This window comes from Gopherus flavomarginatus, chromosome 19 (genome assembly GCF_025201925.1).
Source record: "Gopherus flavomarginatus isolate rGopFla2 chromosome 19, rGopFla2.mat.asm, whole genome shotgun sequence".
Taxonomy (NCBI): domain Eukaryota; kingdom Metazoa; phylum Chordata; order Testudines; family Testudinidae; genus Gopherus; species Gopherus flavomarginatus.
In genome coordinates, this window is record NC_066635.1 from 2,819,836 (window position 1) to 2,843,330 (window position 23,495).

At 49.9% G+C, this 23,495-nt stretch overlaps 1 protein-coding gene across 1 annotated transcript; it reads left to right on the forward strand.

Moving 5' to 3' along the window:
- The first annotated feature begins 941 nt into the window (after nt 1-941).
- SUPT4H1 (SPT4 homolog, DSIF elongation factor subunit) lies at nt 942-9,062 on the forward strand. Its single transcript, XM_050928973.1, has 5 exons — nt 942-1,072; nt 1,275-1,381; nt 6,246-6,301; nt 6,664-6,717; nt 8,545-9,062. The coding sequence occupies exons 1-5, from the start codon at nt 1,004-1,006 to the stop codon at nt 8,610-8,612; spliced, it is 354 nt and encodes a 117-aa protein (XP_050784930.1). The 5' UTR covers nt 942-1,003; the 3' UTR covers nt 8,613-9,062.
- The last annotated feature ends 14,433 nt before the right edge of the window (nt 9,063-23,495 follow it).

Below are 23,495 nucleotides of genomic sequence, written 5' to 3' on the forward strand. Positions count from 1 at the left end.
AGTCTGTGCTGCCACAGTTTAATTACTATTGGTACCTGAACTAGCTAGATTAAAACTAGCTCAGGTATGTCTACACATGCTGCAATCACACCTCCAATTGCAGGGCAGGCGTACTCCAAAAGAGCCAGAGGAAAAAAGCCAGATCCATTTCAGCGGAAACCAGTCACTTGTGCACTGTTCCCCTTCCTTCAAGCAAGGGTATTTCTGTCTTGCTGCCAGAAGAATGAACTGGAGACCTGTTCTCTCTTCTCAAGCCACACACAGTTTCCAGAGCCAGTAACAGATTCCAAAATTCCTGGTCACTAAAGCCCAGATCCTCAAAGGTATTTAGGGCCCTAACTTCCATGGAGGATCTGGGCCCAATAATCTACTATTGACTAACGAGCAGTTGGGTAAGTCCTGCTCCAGTGGCGGGTCTACACTAGTGTCCGTGGTCTGTCCTGCAGCGCAGCTGGCAAGAGTCTTTCCACAGCAGCTGAAGATCAAGGGGCAGAGTCCTGCGGCAGCGTACAGACTAACAGCCCCGCTGGAGGGGGAGAGGCAGCGCTCAGCCCAGCGCCGCTCCCGCGGGGAAGGGCCTGGCCGCACGCGCCGCACGCAGCCCGGACCCGGATGGGCACGTGTCCCGGGCCCGCCTGTTCAGGGCCTGGCCGAGCAGCGGGTGTCACGCGCCGAGGCGGAGCAGCTGGACCCCGCGTCACGCGGCCAGCGGGGCCGCCGCGGCTCAGACCCCCCCACCCCGCGGCGCTGCCGGCAGGAGAAGCCAGGCCGGGCGGCGCGGAGTCAGCTCTAAGCCGGTTGCTAAGTGACGTCAGGCCCGTTGCCAAGCCCCGCTCCCTCCTCGCCCACCCGGGAACGACGCATTCTGCGCTTGCGCCTGGCCCCGAGAGTGGCGCGGGACCGGAAGTCCGCCTGTCCGGCACAGGAAGTGACGGAGCCGTTCTGTGGTGTGTCTCTATGGGCCGCGGGGGCTTCTCTTCTTCCGGTGGGGGAGGGGCGAGCGATGGCGCTGGAGACGGTGCCCAAGGATCTGCGGCACCTGCGGGCCTGTCTGCTCTGCTCCTTGGTCAAGGTGCCGGGGCGTGGGGGGAGGGGACGCGCGCGGGTCGCGGTTACAGGCGCGTGGGCGGAGAGGGGACGCGCGGGGGGCCGAGCGCGTGAGAGAGGAGAGTGGACACTCATGGGGGGTCGAGCGCGTGGGCGGAGAGGGGACACGCGGGGGGTGGACACGCGTGGGGATACCAGGCTCTGATCTCTCTTCTCCTGCCACACAGACGATCGACCAGTTCGAGTATGACGGGTGCGATAACTGCGACGCCTACCTGCAGATGAAGGGCAACCGTGAGATGGTCTATGACTGCACCAGCTCCTCCTTTGATGGGTGAGCCCCAGGGCGAGGCAGCTTGGGGGCCACGGTGACTTTCTGGGAACTTGGGTGCTATGAGACACCAGCTCTAGCACTTCCTGGCCCGGCTGCTCCCCCAGGGGCTCCCCCTTGGGCTTGGCCTAGCATGTCACAAGACTGATGTGAGGCCGTGGGTATGGTCTAGGCACAGTCATGATTGGCCTGGGTCAGCTGACTTGGGCTTGTGGTGCTCAAGCTGCAAGGGTGTAAAATTGCAGTGTAGATGCTTGAGCTGGAGCCCAGGTTCTGAGACCGTGTGATGGTGAAGCCTGGACTCCAGCCTGACCCTGAATCTCTACCCTGCAGTTTTTAGCCCCGCAGACTGAGTCAGCTGACCCAGGCTAAGAGCCTTGGTGATGCAAGTTTTTTATCGCAGTGTGGATGTACCTTGAGGCTTCCTAGTGATCTCGCCATAGGCTAAAGTGCCTGCCAGTGGGCGTGGAAGCCAGAGATGTTGGATTGGGGCTCTGTAATGAGGAGCATGACCGTATCCCTCTGTTGCTTACAGAAGGAGAACAGCATCCTCCAGCTGGGGAGCCCCCACATGGACAAGTGTCACAGCTGAGCGAGGTTAAACAAACCAAGGATAACTTTAAGGACCTGAGAAAAGAACTGAGGACGGGGTTACCTCTGGTCATCTTAAGGATGCTACCAAGGCTGAGCATGGACAAAAGCAGGAGAGTGTATAACAGAGGTGGTCAAACTTACTGACCATGTGAGCCATGTGTGATAGTCTTCAGAAATTTGAGAGCCAGGTGCACCTGCCAGGGCTTGTGGCTTCTGCCCTGCGGCAGGGTGGAGGGGCTAGGGGATCCAGCCCTGCAGGAGGCACCTGCTGGGGCTTGAAGGTTCACCAAGAGTGGAGCTGAAGCCACCAAACCCCAGCATACACCTCCTGCAGGGCTGAAGTTCCTCGACCTCTCTCCCCTCTGGGCAGATGCCCCTAGCCCAGCCATCCTGGTGCAGGTCAGAAGTCCTGAGCTCCCCCCGTCCAGCCTGGTGGGTGGAGAATGGGAGGGCTGCACTCTAACTGTAAAAGAGCCACATCTGGCTTGCAAGCCACAGTTTGGCCACCCCACTGTATAATACAGATTCATGAACTCCAAGGCCAGAAGGAATTGTGACCATGTAGTAGTCTGACCCATAGAACACAAGCCAGAACACTTCATTAAAGTGATTTCTGAAGCAGAACTTTCAGAAAAACATGCAATCTTGATTTAAAAATTGTTAGTGATGGAGAATCCACCAAAATCCTTGGTAAATTGTTCTAATGGATAATTACGCTCATTGTTCAGAAATTACGCCTTATTTCCCATCTGAATTTGTCTAGCATCTACTTCCAGCCATTGGATTGTGTCATAGCTTTCTCTGCTAGATTGAAGAGCTCATTATTAAATATTGGTTCCCCCTGTAGATACTTAGACTAATCAAGTCACACTTTAACCTTCTCTTTGGTTAGCTAAATAGATTTAGCTCTTTGAGTCTATCACTATAGGGCAGACTTTCTAATCTTTAAATCCTTCTCATAGCTTTTCTCTGAACCCTTTCCAATTTATCAACAGCCTTCTTGAATTGTGGGCACCAGAACTAGACGCAGTATTCCGACAGTGGTTGCACCAGGGCCGAATACAGATGTAAAATAACCTTTCTACCCCCCACTCAAGAATCTTCTGATTATGCATCCCAGGATCGCATTATCACTTTTTGCTACAGCTTCCCATGGGAGTTCGTATTCAGCTGATTATCCACCTCATCCCACAAATCTTTTTCAGGGTCACTGCTTTCCAGGATGGAGTCCCCCATTGTGTAAATATGGCCTACGTTCTTTGTTCCTAGTTGTATGCATTTTCATTTAACTGCAGTAGAACACATATTGTTTGCTTGTGCTCAGTTTACCATGAGATCCAGATCACTCTGAATCTGTAACCTGTTTCATTATTTATCACTTCCCTTATTTTTCTGTCATCTGTGAACTTTATCAGTGATGATTTCATATTTCCTTTCAGGTCACTCGGACAAATGTTAATTAGCATAGGGCCAAGAATCTGTATGACCCTGCTGGAAACACGCCCAATAGGATGACAATTCCCTGTTTACAGTTACGTTTTGAGATCTATTAGTTAGCCAGTTGGTAATCAGTTTAGTGTATGCCGTGTTAATATGCAGTCCCTTGGATTCTCATGCTGTATTGGAGGATAGCAAATGTACTCGTGGTTAAAAAATACACTGGGAATGATATGGAATATCGCAAACAGGCGCTTTGCATCTGTTAAACTGGTTGAAATAATTAATATCAGCTAGTTGTACTAGAATTCTAAGTGTTGTCAGTTCTCTTAAATTAATTTATCAGCAATATAATTAATTATCATCAATCCCCCTGCTGCAGGAACTTTTGTGAAAATGCAACAAGTTCTTGCCTTCATATGGCTGGCGGGTGGGGGAAGAGCCCCACACTGTGCATTGTAGTTTAGGGGAGGATGCATTGAGAGGTGAGTGAGGGGGGCCATGAGTTCTAGTCTCCCCTCTTCCACTGACAGCTGCTAATATTTCTGTTCCTTTAACCAAAGTCTCTGACTGTTACCTTGGGGGAGGTAACTATCGTAGGCGCCTGTCACAGATGAGCTAACGCTTGCACAGATTCACTTCAGGCAAAACTAGTAACAGAATCCATGTCTCTAATATAGTAGAGCCAAGTCTGTAAAATTTTGCCATACAGCCTTCAGTAGGAACAACCGGAACCATGTGTACGCCTTGTTGGGACCCAAGACGTAACAAACAGTATGAACCAGAGTAAGCCTTGGCAGTACAGTGACACACCTGATATTGGCTAACCAAGTAAGCCCATTTCTGACCGGAGAGGATGGTACAAGAATATGCAAAGGTTTCAAATAACTATGTAAACAAATTTTCAAGAGGTGGTACAGGATCTTACCGACCCCTCATAAGATCAGGAGGGGATGACAGGATAATGGATGAGGGTATTTTGTTGGAACTAGAAGGTACAAGAAGAAGGGCAGTAACTAACAACACCTGGAGTGTCAGACGTAACTTGTTTATATCAGTGTATAAAAGAAGAAACTATAAAAGGGGCCACTTTGTAATGGCTATGGGGACAGCATCCTTTTATGCTGACTGAGGCATTACCTTGTCATATGTGTGTCAATGTCCCTGTGACCCATTGGCCAGACGCTTGTACTGTGCTTTGCTGACAATAAACCTGGCCAAGCATCTTCACCACAGAGCCGAGCCTGTGGCCTTTCTTTATGAACGGCATTGTCTGCTGACTCGGCAAGCTGCCCTCTCTGCTAGTGCCGCTAACCCCAGAGCTCCAAGAACAGCAGCATTAACAACTCTGCAGCACAGCAGTGCCCTGTAGCACTAACACCTCCATGTGCTTGTGTAGCCCCTGCTTACACAATGTGGTGAAGTCTCTTGCTGCTGCTACTACATCCAGAGATCCACGGTTCAGTTCCCTCGCTGGTCAGACACAGGGGTGCTGTTATGTTATGTCAGGCCATGCTGTCTGTAACACTAGCCCACACTCTGCTCTCCGGGCCAGGGATAGAAATCCAGAATCCTCCTTTCCAGTGTTCCACTGCTGCTCCACTGGCAGTGTGTTGTCCCTCTATGGGCCAGACCATATAGAGAATAACGTTCTCCATCTGTCCTGTGTGTGTTTGTTTTTTCCTCCCCCTTTCTCTCCATCCTCCCCTCCATTTGCTCCTGTAGCTGAAGGGAAAGAGGTCTTTACTGTTGTTAGGAGGCTAATATGAGGGGGCAAGGAGTCCAGGAGAGCTGGCTGTATTTTAAAGAAGCCTTGTTGAGGGCGCAGGAATAAACCATCCCAATGTGCAGAAAGAATAGCAAATATGGCAGGTGACCAGCTTGGCTTAACAGAGAAATCTTCAGTGAGCTTAAACTCAAAAAGGAATCTTACAAGAAGTGGAAATGTGGACAGATGACTAGGGAGGAGTATAAAAATATTGCTTGAGCATGCAGGGGTGTAATCTGGAAGGCCAAAGCCCTCCATATACCTCACCCCATTGAAACTCAGACCCTGCTTCTGGAGCCACCTTGCACCCAGTCCTCTGCCTCCAGACCCCCACTCATGCACCTCCACTGCGCTCCCTGCACTCAAACCCCCATCTGATGCCGCACCCTGAGCCCTCACTTCCCCAGCACCCAGACGTCCCTGGTGCAACCTCCACACCCAGACCCCCAGGCCTTGTGCTGTCAGGGTTGGGTGCAGCATCACTGCTGAGTCCGTATCCCAGGGAGAGGGATTGCAGGGTGATCTCCCACCTTCATGCAGCCAGTGCCTGTGCTGCCCATTGCCATGCTGGAGCCGCTGCATTTATTTACTGACAAATAAAACTTGCAGAATTTTAAAATACTGTGCACAGAACTATTAATATTTGGTGCAGAATGCCCTCTAGAGTATACGGTAACCTGTCATTGACTTGTAGGCAGCAGTGCCAACCATGTGTATAGATAGTGGAGTCTCAAGTGTCTGATCTGACTGGTCAAGGCAGACATGTCTCTGTGAACTTGCAGGAGCTGGTACCTTCCAATGGGTTAATGGGAGTCTCCTGATTCCACACTTCCCCCTCCTCCCTTTTATCTTTTGCCAGAGGGGGCTCTGCCATGGTGACACCATAGAAGAGGGCTTAATTTTTGCTGCTAGTATCCATGACCCTGCTGCTGCCAGGTGCTGGGGAATGTAGGAGGAGGGGGTCTTAACTTGCTCTCCATCCAACCTCTGGTTAGTCTGGGTTGTGCTGTGTGGTGGGACTTGCAGTCAGAAACATGCCTTGTGCACTAATCCGCTTCTCTTCTGCAGGATTATTGCTATGATGAGCCCTGAGGACAGCTGGGTCTCCAAGTGGCAGCGAGTCAGTGAGTGTCTCTCTCCTCTTATACTTCAGCTTATTTTTCTCTGATGAATGTTCAGGTAGCAGCAATAGCTTTCCTCACCACCCCCGCAGGGTCAGGGAGGTTGGATAAGTTTCAGGTGGGGCTGTGGAGTCCTGGCTGATGCTCTGTTGTTGAGCAGGTGTCCTTTAAAGACAGGGTGATTTACTCTTCATGGGAAAAGTGCTTTCTCACTCCCTTCTAGTGTATTCCTCCCTTATTACCATTGAATTGGGAGCGGAGGTGGGGGGAATTCAACACACCAAATTACCAAGGGCTGAGTTCTTTGGCTGGATGGTGATGTGCAGTATAACCCAGTATGTGTGCTGTCTGTCTGTCTCTTGCAGGTAATTTCAAGCCTGGTGTGTATGCAGTGTCTGTAACTGGTCGTCTGCCCCAAGGTAATCTGGCTGATTTTTTTTTTTCTCTTGATTTTTAAAAGGGTGGTGGGATGGTGTCTCCCCATGTAGGGGGACTCACCTGAATGCGCACATGGTGGAGGAAGGATCAGAATTCTATTCTCAGCTCTGCCATGTGCTCTCTGTATGATCTAGACAAGCTTTGTATCTCTCTGCCTGATTTCATTTTGAGATTACGTGTTTGCTTAATAAAAGTGCAGAGATATAATTTACCTTATAAGGCATTTGATTTAGTCACTACACACCATTCTGATCTCTCTGGTTTTAAAAAGAGAACTGTACAATATCAGAGCATGTGTCAAGCTGAGTACAAACTGGCTAATTGACCATCTCAAAAAGTAGTTGTTGATGGGGCATCATCATCAAATGCGGGTGTTAACTGGTGGGGTTCCACCAAAATGGTAGGTGATAGGCCCAATGCTGCAACATTTCCATCAGTGATCTGGATGTAAACATAAAATCATTGCTGATCAATTTTGTGGGTGAGACAGAGGAGGCGTGGTAAATGACGAAGACTGGGCAGACAGTGTTTTAGCCATGTGGGTCCCAGGCTATTAGCGAGACAGGATGGGTGAAGTAATATCTTTTTATTGGCCCACTTTCTGTGGGTGAGAGACAAATTGTTGAGCTTACACACAGCTCTGTAAGCTTCAGTGTTTGGCCGTGCTGCTAGAGTAACCCCCTGCTGACTGCCTAAAATTTTGCTCTATGGAAAAGTGCATGGAGAGAGAAACTGGAGATGGTCAAGGAGATAGGAGGTGAAGCCATCCAGGCAACCCGCCAACAGACTCAGATGGCAGCACAGAACTGACATGGTTGGCATCTGCTCAAACCTTGGCCCTACCCAGTGTTGGCATTTGGAAAAAAGGAGGAGACGATGCGATGCAGTGTTACATATCTAGGAAGAAGTGGTGCAGGCTGTACCTACCGAATGGGAGCAGTGAGCCTTTAAAGGATTTAAGGGTCAAAGTGGACAAGCAAATCATCCTGACTTCCCAGTGTGACGCTGGGGCAGATAGAGCTAATGTGAGCTGTGGTACAGAAACAGGAGTAGTGACTAGAGAGGCAATTTTCACCTCCGTATACAGCACTGATGAGACAATACTGGAAGACTGTGCAGTTGTTGAATCAACACTTTTTAAAAGATGTTGGAAAGAGTGCAGAGAAATCCAGAGGAATGATGTGAGGGCTGATGAAAATGTCTTGCAGCGAGAGACTTCAAGAGCTCAACTGTTTAACTGGTCAAGGAGAAGGTTCAGGGGAATTAATTGCATGGGGAGAAAATACTGGGTGCCAAAGGGCTCTTTAATCTAACCTAGTGCAGAATGGCTGAGCAGGACCTAGCGGCTGGATGTTAAAGCCACACAAATGCAAAGTAGAAATAGACACAAATATTTAACAGTGATGGCACTGAGCCACTGAAACAACCTGCCAAAGGGATCGGTGAATTCTTCGTCTAAGTGTTCTCAAATCCAGACTGGATGCCTTTCTGCAAGGTGCTTTAGTCAAAGACAAGTTACTGGGTCCAGTCCAGGGATAACTGGGTGACATGTAATGGTCTGTGTTATACAGGCAGTCAGACTGGATGATCTAATGGACCCTTTGAGCTGCCCTTCTCTAAAATGGGGCTGAGACTTGCCCACCTCACAAGGAGTGTGAACAGAGTAATTAGTGAGGCTTTGGGCATTATGGGAACGGGGACAGGGAGAGGGCCTACACCTGGGCAAGGATGAGTAGGTGCATAGCCACCAGATTTCCCAGGTCTCCCTTTTCCCAATGACACTGAAGTTCTTGTTTGTCTTGTTGCAGGGATTGTGCGGGAGCTGAAGAGCCGAGGTGTGGCCTACAAATCCCGAGACACAGCCATTAAAACCTGAGCCGTTATTGCACCACATGGAGGAGTCTCCAGCACGTGGCCAATGTTCCTTTTCTGCAGAGTGGCTGGGGTACCAAGACTGCTCTAGAAAGTAGCTCTGGTGCTTTTCAGTCTGGGGGGGAGGGGTGGGAAGGTGAGCAGGAACTTCTAATTTGATGGTGGTGGTAGTGGGGGGCTTGGATCAGACCCAGCTGCTCAAGCATTATCTGGATTCTTATGGTGCCTCTCTTCACCGAGCAAATGGAGAATCTTTGAGGCCAGGATGGAGGAAGCAGTGGGCTGGCAGGAACACATCTGTGTATGATGAAGGGTTTCTCTAAGAGCATTATACAGACTCCCCCACCCCAAGTTTCTCAGAAGCAGCAGGTCAACCAGACATTGTGTGGGGGATGGGTCATGGGAGGAGGGTTGTTTTGTGTAACTATTTCCAATAAAAATATGGTCACAGGCATCTGTTTTCTTTTGCGAGTCACCTATTGCACCAGCCTCCTAGCAGCCTGTCTGAGGAAGGCTGGGGCCCCATGCAGGGACTCACTATGGGAGTTGGTCTGGTTGGTTGCTGCCCTTTGCATGCTGGAATTGGGCTTGGACTCTGCAACTGCCACCCCTTTCTCTGCACCTTGGGCCAGATGGGAATCCTTATGCTCACTGGGATGGGGCCTCGTTTCTGCACTACTGAGCAGAGTCTGACGGCTGAAGCTCCAGTGCCAGGTGCTGAAGGAAGGAGAGAGCCGGAGAGGAGGAGGATGTTAAGAGCTGTTTGCACTATCCAGTGCTCAGTAAGGCTCCCAAGCAGGCTTTCTCTGTGTGCTTGTGTAGCACCTAGCACAAGCTGGAGGCAGGAGGTGAAGCTGAGGATTCTGTGGCATGTCGAGCAAGAGAAAGGCCCGTAGATGGGGCCGTGTGGAGGGGTACAGGGACTCCCGTTGGCTTGGGGAAGAGGTGAGAGGTGTGGACACCTTACACCCCACACTCCATGCGGCTTGGATTCCAGAGTCCCCTGTGCTCTCACTGGTGCCCTGCCCTCTAGGCAGATGGACCTTCCCTACTCCTCTTCCCCTGTTTGTCTCCTGTGAAAATGCTGCTCATGTTACTTCTGTATTTGCTCCTCTTCATTCTATACTTCTCCAGCAAGAGCTGCTGACCATTGGGGTTGGGCTGGTCTCTAACTTACAAACATTAAAGCTGACAAAGCTGATAAAAATTAGCCACGTGAATCATATTTTCCTTCACCTCTGGAACTAACCTTGCAATCAATGTCCGTTGTAATGCCCTATTTTTGCATCCTATCAGTTGCGCATGGAAAACTTGCTTTGCTGGAAAGTTGCTGCATTTAAACTGAGGAGAATATTTTTGTAAGTGTGAAGAAAAATGTATGTCTGAGGGTGAGGTTTTTCCAGAGTGATTTAGGGGTACGTGGCCTTGTGACTTCAGGGGTATTTCTAGTGCTGAGTCATTAAGGCATTTAGCTCATTGCTCAGAGAGATCCTTCACATTTCCCTGATTTGAAACTTTGCCTCTTGGTGTTTGTCTCGGCAGTTCGGTGATGGCTTCTTAGTCTCCCTCCAGACTTCCTGTGAGTTCAAACTCCTTGAAAATGAACATGTTGACTTCATTTGAAGAGAGGCTATCACAAGGCAAAGTTATTAACAATATCTGTGAATAGGGAGGGCCTTATACAAAGCAAGGGTGGCGGGATGGGAGGTGTTTTCTCTTTGGCTCCAGGGTAGGGCAGTGTGTACCTGTGTATGTACACCGACCTGTGTGGGAGCATGTGGCCTCTACTGGCTGGTTGCAGCTTAGAAAGAACTTGGATGTGTGGCAGATGGATGTTTTCACTTGAGGCCAGGGCCTATATGCTTTTAGAGGACCAAGGTTCCAATCTCAACTCAACCTCTGCCTAATGACGGCTGCATTCACATTTCAGTTCTAAGTCTCTACTGTAACTCTGTGAATATCAATCCTTGTGTGTTCTGAGGTTGTCATATTGTTCTGTGTATATTCCTGCCCAGGAGATTTAAAAAGGCTCCTTTCTGACATGCCCAGTGCCAGTTGTTTCTGGGGGTTTGCTGGTGATTTCACATCCCATCACAAAACTCGGATGAAAGTTGGGTTCTGAATTGTGATATGACCCTGGTGCTTTGGGGATTAAATGTCTCCTAAGGCATCCCCCACAGGAAAACGAAACGTGTTGAGCACCCTTCAATCCTAATGTGTGAAGTTAAAAGCCTCTTCATTTTAATGTTTGCGTCTGGGCACACGCTGGGAGATGCTTAACTATCTGATGGTGATTAGGAAAAACCTTCCTGGGGCCTGATTACCCTAAAACAACCTACTGTGGGGTTCTTGCATTGTTCTCTGGAGCGTCTGGTTCTGGCCGTCATTGGAGTCAGGATGCTGGACCTCAGGTCTGATCCAGCCTGGCAATTCCTGCACAAGGGACAACTCTCAGTGAATAGTGAAATTGTAAGAAATTCAGTTTAATTGCAACTGTGATGTGAAAAGCATCTGTGGAGAATATTTGGCATCAGTGACTGCTGGGCTGAGCTGCTTTATAGAAAAGGCTGATCCCGGGACACCTGGTCCTGGTTAAACCTTGGAGCTTGGGGAGAGCTAGTGATGGTTTCTGGGCAGTTGAGCAGCATAAGTTAGGTAACCCTCTACACCCAATTGTGGTTTAGTCAGCTGAGGGGACTTGTGTGGGAGGGTTCAGGCTAGCCAGAGTCAGTCGTGTCTGGGGTAGGATTTGGGGCTTACCAGCGTTTGTATCATCTTGTGGGGAAGCTTGTGTAGGGAGAGTGTTCAAGGTTCATAGTGTACATGCAGGTGGTTTGTAGAGGGCTTGAGTTGTCCGAGTGGGGGGAGGGGATTCTGGCAAGTTGGTTTTCAGGTGGGGGGGTGGGCTCTGTGCTTGTGGTTAGGGTGCTGTTCCCATGTTGCCTTGGTCCTAGCCCTGCTGGCTGAGGGCCTCACTGCTGACCCTTTTTAGCTGCCACATGGGGGTGCCACAGCCTTGTTGTGGGCCTTGCTGAGCCCTGGCGGGCGGGAGGGGGCAGGCAGACTGCATGGTCTCAGCTTCCCTCTTACATGCCAATTACACTTCACCCTTCCCAGCTTTCTGGCTCTGTGCTGGAGGCTCCCCCAACACCCAGCCCTCCCCAGGTGCTCAACAGCTGAGCTCTTTGGGTGCTGCTTACTGACAGGGAGACTCCCTCCTTCCAAGGGGCTGGGGTGGCTGGCCTGAGCTGTTGTCCCGTGAGAGGGAAGATCGTTGGCTGCCTGGGAGTAGGGCTAGGCCAGGGGGCTTGCCGCCCTCCCCAGGTCTGTCTGTCCTGCCCTGCTGCTGGGAACCTGGAGCAGAGTGAAGATGGCTGGGGCCCTGGTGAATCGGTGTATAGAGTAGGCTGGCAAGTGCTGGGCATAGGGGCAGTCTGGTGTGTTCAGGGTGGAATGGGCAAGGGAAGGATCTGGCTGGCAAGTGGAGGAGAGGTAGGAAGAGCCTTTTCTCTATTGTTGGTTGTGTGGGCTGTAGCCTAGCACTGGGGTATACAGTATATGGAAGTGGGGAACTTTGCAAACCCAGCACAGGAATCTCTCCTCCTCCCACCAGTGCAGTGCAGCCACCTGTGGAGTGATACCTGGCAGCTGTTTAATGGCACAGCAATGCAGCGTGTCAGGACATGAAGAAGCAACCTGTATCTAGGTGAGACAGCAAGGGGAATGGAGGAAAGTGAAGTTTGACAGCCAGTGTTGGCATTTGGCTAAGAGGCTCAGGCAAATGTCTTGAGTACCAGGGGATCTCAAAGTGGCTGGCACTGGCTTTTTCTGTCTGGTGCAGATCATGGGGTTTCCAGCAGTAGCGTGCCCTCTACTGCTATGCTGGGCATTAGGTGATACTGACCGAGTGTGGCATCTCCCAACGTGCTCACCCCACTGCCTGCAGCTCAGCTCAGCTCCCTAGCCCATGCTGGGGCAGCACTGGCTGCCTACTGACTCGATAGCCTCTGGGTAGTTCTAGGGAAGTGGGGGGCCCCTGCACAGCTATTCAAATGGCCACCGGATTGCAAAGCCAAGACTAATCCTCTCTCTTCCCAGCAGCCTCCCTCCAAACCTGCTCTGCCTGTACAGCTAAGGGCAGGGGAATTGTCTTCTGCTTGGGGGTTAGAGACATACGCAGAGCTGGTCTGCAGAGGGGGTTAGGGTGGCAGTGGATGGAGGTTTCCCATCCCACAGGCAGTGGGGAGAGCCTGTAACATATCCCAGCCAGGGCCAGGAGACAGGAAAGAGGGATCCCAGTTGTTTTGGGGGGACTCCAAAGCTTGCAGTCAGCGGACAGAAGCTCCTACTCTGCTCTTGCATGGTGTGCTGCTGGATTATTTCAGCCAAGCCTCGGGGTATGTGTGTGTCAGCCTTGTCTGAACTGGCTCTAAGCAGCCGGGTTGTTCTCTGGGTAGCCTGAGCCTGTGTGGCGTGAGAGTGCTGACCCAGGGACTGGGCTGGGGGCTGGCTGCAGCTAGGACGTGCTGAGGCAGGAAGTGTGAGTGAGTTGATTTTGGTGCGCAGGTTTCAAGAACTGATACCCAGCTCTGCCTCAGGTCATGAAAAGTGAGTTTCCAAAACTACAAAGTGCAGAATGTCTCTTCCAAAAGCAGCTGCCTGCAGCTCTGGGGAACGCCCAGCCAAGCAGCCACCAGCTGCACTTGCTACAGAGCAAGGGGCCGCCTTTCGCCCACTTTCACACAGCCTGTGCCTTATTTGGCCGCCCACGTGCTTTTGCTCCTCACAAGTTCCAGCTCTGTGCAGCATCAGGGCTGTAGCTGCACGCACAGAGTGCCTGTAAGGAGAGATTCATATCTTGGGTTGGTCTGCAGGCCATTGGGAGTCCTCTGCGCTCTCACAGTCCCCTCTGGCTGTGGTTTAGGAGGGGAGGATCCATGTGTGGAAGTGCCTGCACTCAGTGAACTGAACAGGAGAACAGGGCTGAGCATGGTCTTGTGCTCTCCACACTCTGACATCTTCCTCCTAGATGTAGCCCTTGCAAATGTTTTCCTGGCTGTGAGGATCCTACGGCTAAGTACTCACATCCAGTCGGTGTAACCAGTCATCACACGTTCTTCTCCTGCTTTGCTCTCATCTTCCTTGTTTGCTTCTCCTCTCACCACCCAGCTCGCATGTGCTGCGGCTTTCTCCCTTCGTCACCTGCGGGTTGTTGAGGGGTAAGAAGTTCCCCCTTGTCCCAGCCGAGTGACCAGGTGCTGAGCAGTAAGACACAAGCTTATTAGCATTTGCTAGCACCTCGTGCCCCAGCCAGGAATCGGGGCCCTATTGTGCTGGGTGCTGGATGCACATGTACCAAAGCAGCAGGAATTTACAGTCTTGTGGATGACAACAGGTGGGTAAAACCGCTGGGGGCCTGGGGCATTGATCAGCTTTACAAACAGCTGTCCCAGCCTGCCATGGCCTAGCCAAGGAAGGGTGCTGCGTAGGCATTGGGGCAAGGTGAGTGTAAGGAGGACAACGCAGAAGTGTTAGATCATAACGGGAAGCTTTGCCCAGGCAGAAAGTGCAGCATAGGAGAAAGCACAAAGGTGCTTGCTGGGGAATTGGCCGAATGGGCCATGAAGGCTGGCATTGCTGGCAGGGGGCTTGGGCTTGGCCATGTCAGAGGTGACAGGTCCTAAATGGCCTGAAAGTAGCACGTTTAATGTGGTGGGGAAGAGGGACTGGGAGGGAGAGGCAAAGAAGCTGATCTTAGCAGCAGTGTTCATGTGGGCGTGGTGGTGAAGGGATTTTGCCCTTGGTGAGGCCAAGAGGAGACAGTTGCAGTAGTCAAGATATGAGATGACAAATGTCTGGACAAGGGTTTTTTTGAGGGGGGGCAGACAAGACAGGTCGGGCCTTTGAAATGTGTAGGAAGAAGCTGCAAGATTTCGACAGAGCCTGCATGTGCTGAGCCAAAGGTGATGGTCCTGAGCTGCAGGGAGGCAGGAGGGACTCACCAGTGTAACAGAGATGGGTGCATGTGGGGGACTTTCGGAGCTCCACTTGCACATAATGTTGTTTGCTGGCTGGCGGTGCGTAAGATGATGGTGCGGGGGGAAGAAGAGAATTCAATTTGGATGGAAGGGGGCAGGTCCTGAGTAAAGAGGTGGCTCTGGGAGTGGAGCTGGGCAAATCAATGACTTTTTAGTTCAGTAAGCAAACCAAAAACTCAGGAAAAATGTTCGGCTTGGTTCTGAAAATGTTTGGAATTTGCTGACACCTGGGGAAAGGCCATTTCAGGCAGCAAACCGCTTGGGTCTGTGTTTGCCCATGTGTTAGGTATGTGCCTGGGATGCTCAGGAACTGAAACTCAGCTCCCCTCTGTGAGCACCTTAACCAGCAGGCTATTCTAGGGTGGATGGCTCACACTCTTCTGTTCAAACTCTGCCGCCTAGTATAAACATTTAACTCTCTTTTTGGGGCCAAAGAGCGCAAGGACAACTGTGTAGCCTGATGGTTAAGGCACTCACGGGGGAGGTAGAGCTGTGGATTCCAGTTTTCTCTCTGCCTGAATCAGAGGGGGGGGTTTGACTCCATATCTCCCATGCGTGTGCCTTAATCACCAAGCTCCAGTGTCCTCCTTGGTCTCTCTGGCCCAACACATGGTTACATATTTATACAAAGTGGAACAGCTTTACCGGAGTAGTGACAGCAGAACAGCTTACAGCCTGGGCTGTTCACATGGGTGGGGGGAGACCCATCCCCAAGTCCTTTTCCCCAGACTGGGGATTCAAACCCAGATCTCCCACCTTCTAGGCAAGTGGCCTAACCACTGAGCTAAGAGTGATAAAGGGGACAAATAGACAAGCCCACTCCGCTGGCTCTGAAACACACTCCCTTGGTTGACATGAGCAGCTCAAATTTGCAAATAGTTTCAGGTTGACCAAATCTGCATTTTTTTGGTGAATAAACTGAACAATTTAGACTCCAAGGCCAGAAGGGATCATCACGGTCATCTAGTCTGACCTCCTGCACATTGCAGGCCCCAGAACCTGGGAGTAGCTGTCATCATGAGTCACCAGTGACAATGGCTGAAGCCACGCTTTCAAGTAAGATCAGCCAGCTATCGGTTTCAGGGTGAGCATATGATGCATCCCCCACTTAACAGGGGGGTGGTGGTGGAGGAGGATCCAGGGGGTGAGATGCTGATGTTAGAGGCTGGAGGAGAACCAGGGCGAGGGGACTCACACCTTTCAGAGGTAAAATCATACACAAGGCTGAAATGCCTCTGCTCTGTTGGCAGCTCCATCCTCCACCTTGTAAGTCCTGGCTATACTTCTAAGTCAAAACTTCCAGCATAGGCCATTGATTCTCGGTGTCTTTGCTTCTGGGTGCTGGAGCTGAGACACCTTAGAAGGGCCTGATTTTCCCGGATGCTGGGTACTCACAACTCTTCACAGCCAGTGCGAGTGAGCTGCTTATGCTTAGCATGGTTCAGAAATGAAGTCTAAGGTGGCTCGGGTGCCTTGGTGGTTAAGATGTGCAGAGGGAGAGAGAAGGAGTCCTGCTCTCTTCTTTTGCAGAAGTCCCTACCAATCCTAGGGTTGGCTCTGTCCATGTTCTTCTGTGAAAACTTTACAATAGTGGATATCTACATCCAACAGCTGCTGGCATGCCACAGAGGCAGTACTGTATGGAGAATGGACCATGAACTGGTGCAGTTCCCTGAGGGGCCCCTAGGGGGTGCACTTCCTTGAAACAAATATACTAGAGCAGGGGTTCTCAAACTTCATTACGCTGCAACCCTCTTCTAACAACAAAAATTACTACGTGACCCCAGGAAGGTTATATAGAAGCCTGAGCCCACCCAAGCCCCCCGGCCCAAGCAGGGAGGCCAAAGCCAAAGGTTGGGGTTCCAGCACCAGACCCCAGCAAGTCTAATGCCAGCCCTGGCGACCCCATTAAAATGGGGTCCTGATCCACAGTTTGAGAACCCCTGCACTAGAGCAGTGGTTTTCAACCTTTTTTTTTCATTTGTGGACCTCTTAAAAATTTTCAAATGGAAGTGTGGACATCTTTGGAAATCTTAGACATACTCTGCGGTGCCCCAGGCTGAAAACCTCTGTCTTACAGTAACAATTCTCCTCATTATAGAATCATATGACTGGAAGGGACCTTGAGAGGTCATCTAGCCCAGTCCCCAGCACTCATGGCAGGACTAAGTATTATCTAGAACATCCCTGAAAGGTGTTTGTCCAACCTGCTCTAAAAAATCCCCAATGATGGAGATTCTACAACCTCTCTGGGCAATTTATTCCAGTGCTTAACCACTCTGACAATTAGGAAGTTTTCCCTAATATCCAATCTAAACCTCCCTTGCTGCAATTTAAGCCCATTGCTTCTTGTCCTATCCTCAGAGGTTAAGAAGAACAATTATTTTCCCTCCTGCTTGTAACAACCTTTTATGTACTTGAAAACTGTTATCATGTCCCCTCTCAGTCGTCTCTTCTCCAGACTAAACAAACCCAGTTTTTTCAATCTTCCCTCATAGGTCATGTTTTCTAGACCTTTTAATCATTTTTTTTTTGCTCTTCTCTAGACTCTCTCCAATTTGTCCACATTTTTCCTGAAATGTGCCAGCCAGAACTGGACACAATACTCCAGTTGAGGCCTAATCAGCACAGAATGGAGCGGAATAATAGCTTCTCAAGTCTTGCTTACAACACTCCTGCTAATACATCCCCAAATGATGTTCACTTTCTTTCTTTCTTTTTTCTTGTTTTTTGTAACAGTGTTACACTATTGATTCATATTTAGTTTGTGATCCACTATGACCCCCAGATCCCTTTCCAGAGTGCCCCTTCCTAGGCTCATTTCCCATTTTGTATGTGTGCAACTGATTGTTCCTTCCTAAGTGGAGTACTTTGCATTTGTCCTTATTGAATTTCATCCTAGTTACTTCAGACCATTTCTCCAGTTTGTCCAGATCATTTTAAATTTTAATGCTATCCTCCAAAGCACTTGCAACCCCTCCCAGCTTGGTATCGTCCGCCAACTCTATAAGTGTACCCTCCATGCCGTTATCTAAATCACTGATGAAGATATTGAACAGAACTGGACCCAGAACTGATCCCATGCGGAACCCCACTTGTTATGCCCTTCCAGCATGACTGTGAAGCACTGATAACTACTCTCTGGGAACGATTTTCCAACCAGTTTTTCACCCACCTTGTAGTAGCTCCATCTAGGTTGCATTTCCCTGGTTTGTGTATGAGAAGGTCATGAGAGACAGTATCAAAAGCTTTACTAAAGTCAAGATATATCACGTCTACCGCTTCCCCACATCCACAAGGTTTGTTACCCTGTCAAAGAAAGATATCAGGTTGGTGTGACATGATTTGTTCTTGACAAATCCAGGCTATTACTTATCACCTTATTATCTTCTAGGTGTTTGCAAACCGATTGCTTAATTATTTGCACCATTATCTATCCGGGTACAGAAGTTAAGCTGACTGGTCTGTAATTCCCCACGTTGTCCTTAATTCCCTTTTTATAGATGGGCACGCTATTTGCCCTTTTCCAGTCTTCTGGAATCTCTCCCGTCTTCCATGACTTTTCAAAGATAATTGCTAATGGGTCAGATATCTCCTCAGTCAGCTCCTTGAGTATTCTAGGACGTATTTCATCAGGCCTGGTGACCTGAAGACATCTAATTTGTCTAAGTAATTTTTGACTTGTTCTTTTCCTATTTTAGCCTCAGATCCTGCTTCATTTTCACTGGTATTCGCTATGTTAGATGTCCAATCACCACCAACCTTCTTGGTGAAAACCGAAACAAAGAAGTCATAAAGCACCTCTGCCATTTCCACATTTTCTGTTATTTCCCTCCTCCCCCACCCACTACTCATTGAGTAACAGGCCTATCCTGTCCTATGTCTTCCTCTTACTTCTGATGTATTTGTAGAATGTTTTCTTGTTGCCGTTTATGTCTAGCTAGTTTGATCTCATTTTGTGCCTTGGCCTTTCTAATTTTGTCCCTACATACTTGTGTTATTTGTTTATATTCATCATCATCATCATCATGTTCCCATTGCACCTCTGGCATTTAGGGCAGTGATGAAGTTCCTCTAGTCCTGTCTGTTTCTGGCAAGTCTTTCAGTAGTTCCCCAGCTGTGCTCCAGGTTTCCACAACACCCTACAGCTTTCAGCAACCGCGGTCTGGGACACTGTGTCTTGACTCTTCCCTGAGGTCAGTGGAAAGGCTGAGATCCTTCCTGTGGCTTCTCCTGAGCAGCAGGGATCAGAGTCCTCCCCTCCTCCAGCCAGGGCTCAGCAGAGCTGTAGGATGTGCTCTTCTCTTCCCTCATCAGATTGATGCTGTGCCCCAGGCTAGGACAACATGGGAACTCAGTTCCAGAATATGAGCTCACCTGCAGCAGCGCGGGGGAAACCTGCAGCACCAACCGCCCCAGGAAGAGATGCTGGCTCCAGGGCAGCATTGAAGTGCCATGGGAACTGCGGGGGAGGGGGGGGAGCACAGCTCAGCCCAAGGGAGAAACAGCGCAGTCCTAAGAAAGCTAATTGTGCCTATGGAATGGTGAGCACAGGTGATGGTGCTGTGGAAGCAGTCAGGATTGGCCCTTAACTGTGTAGGAGCCAGTCCCTGCTAACAGAGGAAAGGCCTGTTTTGAAATACCCTTGCAGAGAAAAGAGCCCTCCCTGGCCCTGCCTCCTCTCTGCTTCCCTCTCAAGCCACCTCTGCCCTGTCTCCCCTCCAGATGCCCAGCTCAGCCTGTTTACAGCAGGTGAAATGGAAAATGACAGCACTGGATTTATGGCTCATGCTGACAATCTATAACCTACTGACACCCCCCAGCTGCTTCTCTGCCCCCAGGCCTTTCCTCCCTATGGCTGGAGGGGTCTTAACAGGGCACTTCACCTTGATGGGTCCCTTGAAATATGTTAACTACTGTGCTAATCCATCTGTCTCCCCTGGCATTCGCTGTGGGGTGGGGGCACCTGCCCCAGACTGAGGCAGAGCTCTGGCTGGCCCCAAAGCTTGTCTCTCACCTGCAGAAGCTGGTCCAGTAGCAGACATTCCCTCCCCCACCTTGGGCACTGTCTGCCTTGCTAGCTCCGAACACAGCCTGGCAGATGCACCATTGGTGGAGAGTGTGTCAGTTTTGTCTATATATGGGCATGCCAGGGCTCCCGTATTAACCCTTTCCTCCCTTGATGGGGGCCTGCCGCTGGGGTTTGTCACTTCGCTTTTTGAGGTTTTGTTTTACGCTCTTATTTGCCTTCAAAGCCCAGTGTGTTTCACTTGTCAGTTTCTAGTTGACTCACTTTTTAACGGACTAATTCTAAGCTCGGCAGCTGCTGGCTCAGGGGAGGGTCACAGGCGACTCTGAGAAAGTCAGTTAGTGATTAGCGGAGCAAGAGCAGCAGAGCGGGGTTTCAGCCACGAGATGTTTCCATCGGAGGCACTTATTCAGAGGGGCGTGTTTATTAATTGCACTTGGACGTGGCGCTGGCAGCTGAACAGCACGAACGGCCTGGCGCGCTGCTGTGCCTGGCACCAACCGTGAATTGAAAAGAGCAAAATCCCCTGCATAGATTGTCCCCAAAGTCTGGCACCCTATTGCAATGTAAGGGAAATGCCAGTGGGGCCTGCATGGCTGAGCACTGCAGGTTTGTGTGAAGCAGGCCAGGCTGTGGGATCCTGCTGACAGTTTTAGCCCCTGCATAACACATGGCCGCTGCGTTTGGGTGCCTCCATTTTTGCGGACCAACCATGACACAATCTGGGCTGGGTTCTCAGAGGTGCTGAGTGCTCCCAGCTCTGAAAGGTGCTTGACCCCTCTTGTAAGGTGTCTGTAATTAGGCACTCAGCACTAGTCCTGATCAAAACCCCCATTGGAGCAGAGGGGAGTCTTCCCCGACTTCAGGGAGCCTTTGGATCGGGCCTTACTGACTGCTCCTGAGCAGGTAGGCTGCAGCTTTCTCTTGCAGCAGGTGTGATGTACATGAATGAACACACTCTCTCTCTCTCTCTCTCTCTCTCAACTAGCATCCTGTACCAAGCTCAGCATGATCGTAGATGCTCTTCTATCCCTTCCTCACCTCTCTCCCACCTTCCCACCACTTTAAGCCTGCCTAGCCGGCCCTACTAGTGCTTAACCCACGTGCTGAAGCGGAGGTTAGCAGCAGTGACTTTCCACTGCAGAAGGCTGCTCACTGCTGTGCTTGTTCAAATGCCTCCTCTCAGCCGGTGGCCTTCAGCCTTCTTTTCTTAGCTATCCCTTGGCAGCAGGCAGCCCTCTGAGGAAATCACCTGGGCCAGCTCTCTGTTTTTCCCCAGTAGCATGGCTTGTGACAGACTCCCTTGGATTCTTGGTAGCTGCTCTGCATCCCAGTTACCTGCCATTTATTCAGGGGGCAAATTGGAAAAAAATCAGTTCCACAACCCAAGCTCAACGCACTCATAATGCTAACTTGAGCTGTCACTCACAGGAGGTTGAATAGACCTTTGAGGTATGAAGTCTGTCTCCGTTCTTGCTTACTTTGTTAACTATTTCACTCCTAATCAATGGTAATGCAATCATTAGGGTTCAGATTTAGCAAGTAACGTAGACAAATGCACATCTCCTTCAGACTCAGGCAGACACTGTTGCAGTGGGGTATGTCTGGGAGATGTTGAAAGTTATTTTCACAACCACCAGGGCTAGACACTTTTATACACACAGGGATTCCAGAGCACACAATGGCAGCCTCTTCCCATTTGCTGCTCCCAGGTTTGTTTGGGGAAAGGTCTCTCTCTCCTGCCCTCTCCTACCCTTCATAACTCACCCAGCCATCATCCAGAGCCTCCAGAGAAAGAGATACAAGGGCTTCAAGATGCATAGGCCTACCAGTCAACTCTTATTTCCAGTTGCTCACTACTCAGAGTTTATAAGATCTTCCTACTGTATTTTCCACTGCATGCAGCCGATGAAGTGGGCTGTAGCCCATGAAAGCTTTTGCTCAAATAAATTTGTTAGTCTCTAAGGTGCCACAAGTACTCCTGTTCTTTTTGCTGATGCAGACTAACACGGCTGCTACTCTGAAACCTACTCAGGGTTTGGCATCTACATATGCTTCAGAAACTCCATCAAAATCTCTCTGGAGTGGCCCTGGCTGCTGCTCTCATCGTGGTGAGATGTCAGCTGGACAGTGGGATGTTATTATGGAACTGCTGAATGTGCTCTGCCTTTGCAACCTAATCAGAGAGCTGACAATTGGATTTTCCCCTGATATGTTTGTATAATCAGCAGTCAGTTGCCAGGAATATAGGGGTCAGACCAGCGGTCCATCTTAACCACTTCTTGTCTTAAGCACTGGCTACTTCCAGATACTTCAGAGGAAAATGAAAAGAAGTTTCTTCCTGAGTTTACAGAGTTAGTAGTTGGATTATGTCATGATGCATGAATGTTGATACCCCTTATAATACTTTGTTCTACCTTGTGTAACACAGATGATATTCTTATTATTCATATACACATCTAATTCTTTTGGGATACTTTTTAAGATCTCTGACTCAGTGACATCTTGTGGTAGTGAGTTCCACAGGTCAGTCATGCATTCCATAAAAGAATATTTCCCTTAACTGGGGACCCTAATGCTCTAGTATTCTGAAAGAGTAAATAAATGACTAAATAAGAACAACTGATTCCCTTTCCTTATGCCACTGACTATTTTACAACCCTGTCATGTCCCCTGCATTTGCCTCATCTCTAACAACATTGTACAGCCTCTCTCCAGGTCTTTCCCCATTTCCGGCACTGGTCTCTGATCTCTTCTGTTTTTGCTGTGTGCTTTGTGCAATGGGATGACTAGCTTGGGACAAGTGATCAGAACAAAGACAAGGCTGTGGCTGGAGTATGCAGGCTGGGGGTTAGGTTAGGTGTATGCTTTGGAACTACGTTGGATGTGGAGCATGGGTGGACACTGTCAACAGGGGCTGAGCTGGCTTTGGATAGTCCCAAGGCTCTGTTTGCCAGAAGCTGGGAATTGGTGACAGGGGATGGATCACTTGGTGATTACCTCTGGGGAAGCTGGCACTGACCACTGTTGGAAGACAGGATACTCGGCTAGATGGACCTTTGGTCTGACCCAGTATGGCCGCTCTTCTGTTTTTATGTTCTTATGAGTAAACAGCTGGGCAGTTGGCTGGCAGAGGCACCTCTGAATAAAAGTGCCTACAGTGAGCTACTGATACAGAAATGGAGCAGTGTTTCTTTAAGACAGAGCAGAGCACAATTGGGCTAGGAGGCAGCTGGGCCAGGATCTCTACTTCCCCTGCGAGTGCAGGAGTGAGCTGTGACCACAGACAAGGAGGGGAAGTTGCTGTAGGGAGAGATAAGAAATATCAGAGCTTTCTCGGCAACCTGTCTGCACAGGCTGACAAGAGCCCTTCCCCCTCGCTGACTAAGCCTTTGGCCCCTGCATTGACACCAACAGCTTTGTGCTGCCCACTGCCCTTCTCAAGCCCTGCCACTCACATCCCCCCTGAACCCCATAGGAAGAGAGTGACTGGCCTGTGGCCCAGTCACATGTGCTAAGAGCCATGCCCTGCGTTCCCTATGGTTCAGAGGCTGCCGTGATATTTCATGTAAAAAATTGTCTCTAGTCCATATGCATGTGACGAAAACTTCTGAGTGGGACTGTGTGACCTGATGCAGTGCCTGTTTGCCTAAGTCTGCAACAAGCCTAAAGCAATACCGCAGAAAGCGGGGAACTGTTCCACTCACCTTAATGGGCTGGTAATTTTGGACTCTAACAAGGATAAAGTTACAAAGAACCCAGCTCATGCTGAACCCACAAAAGCAGTGACTGAAAAGGATTTGGGGTGAAGATGGAAAGA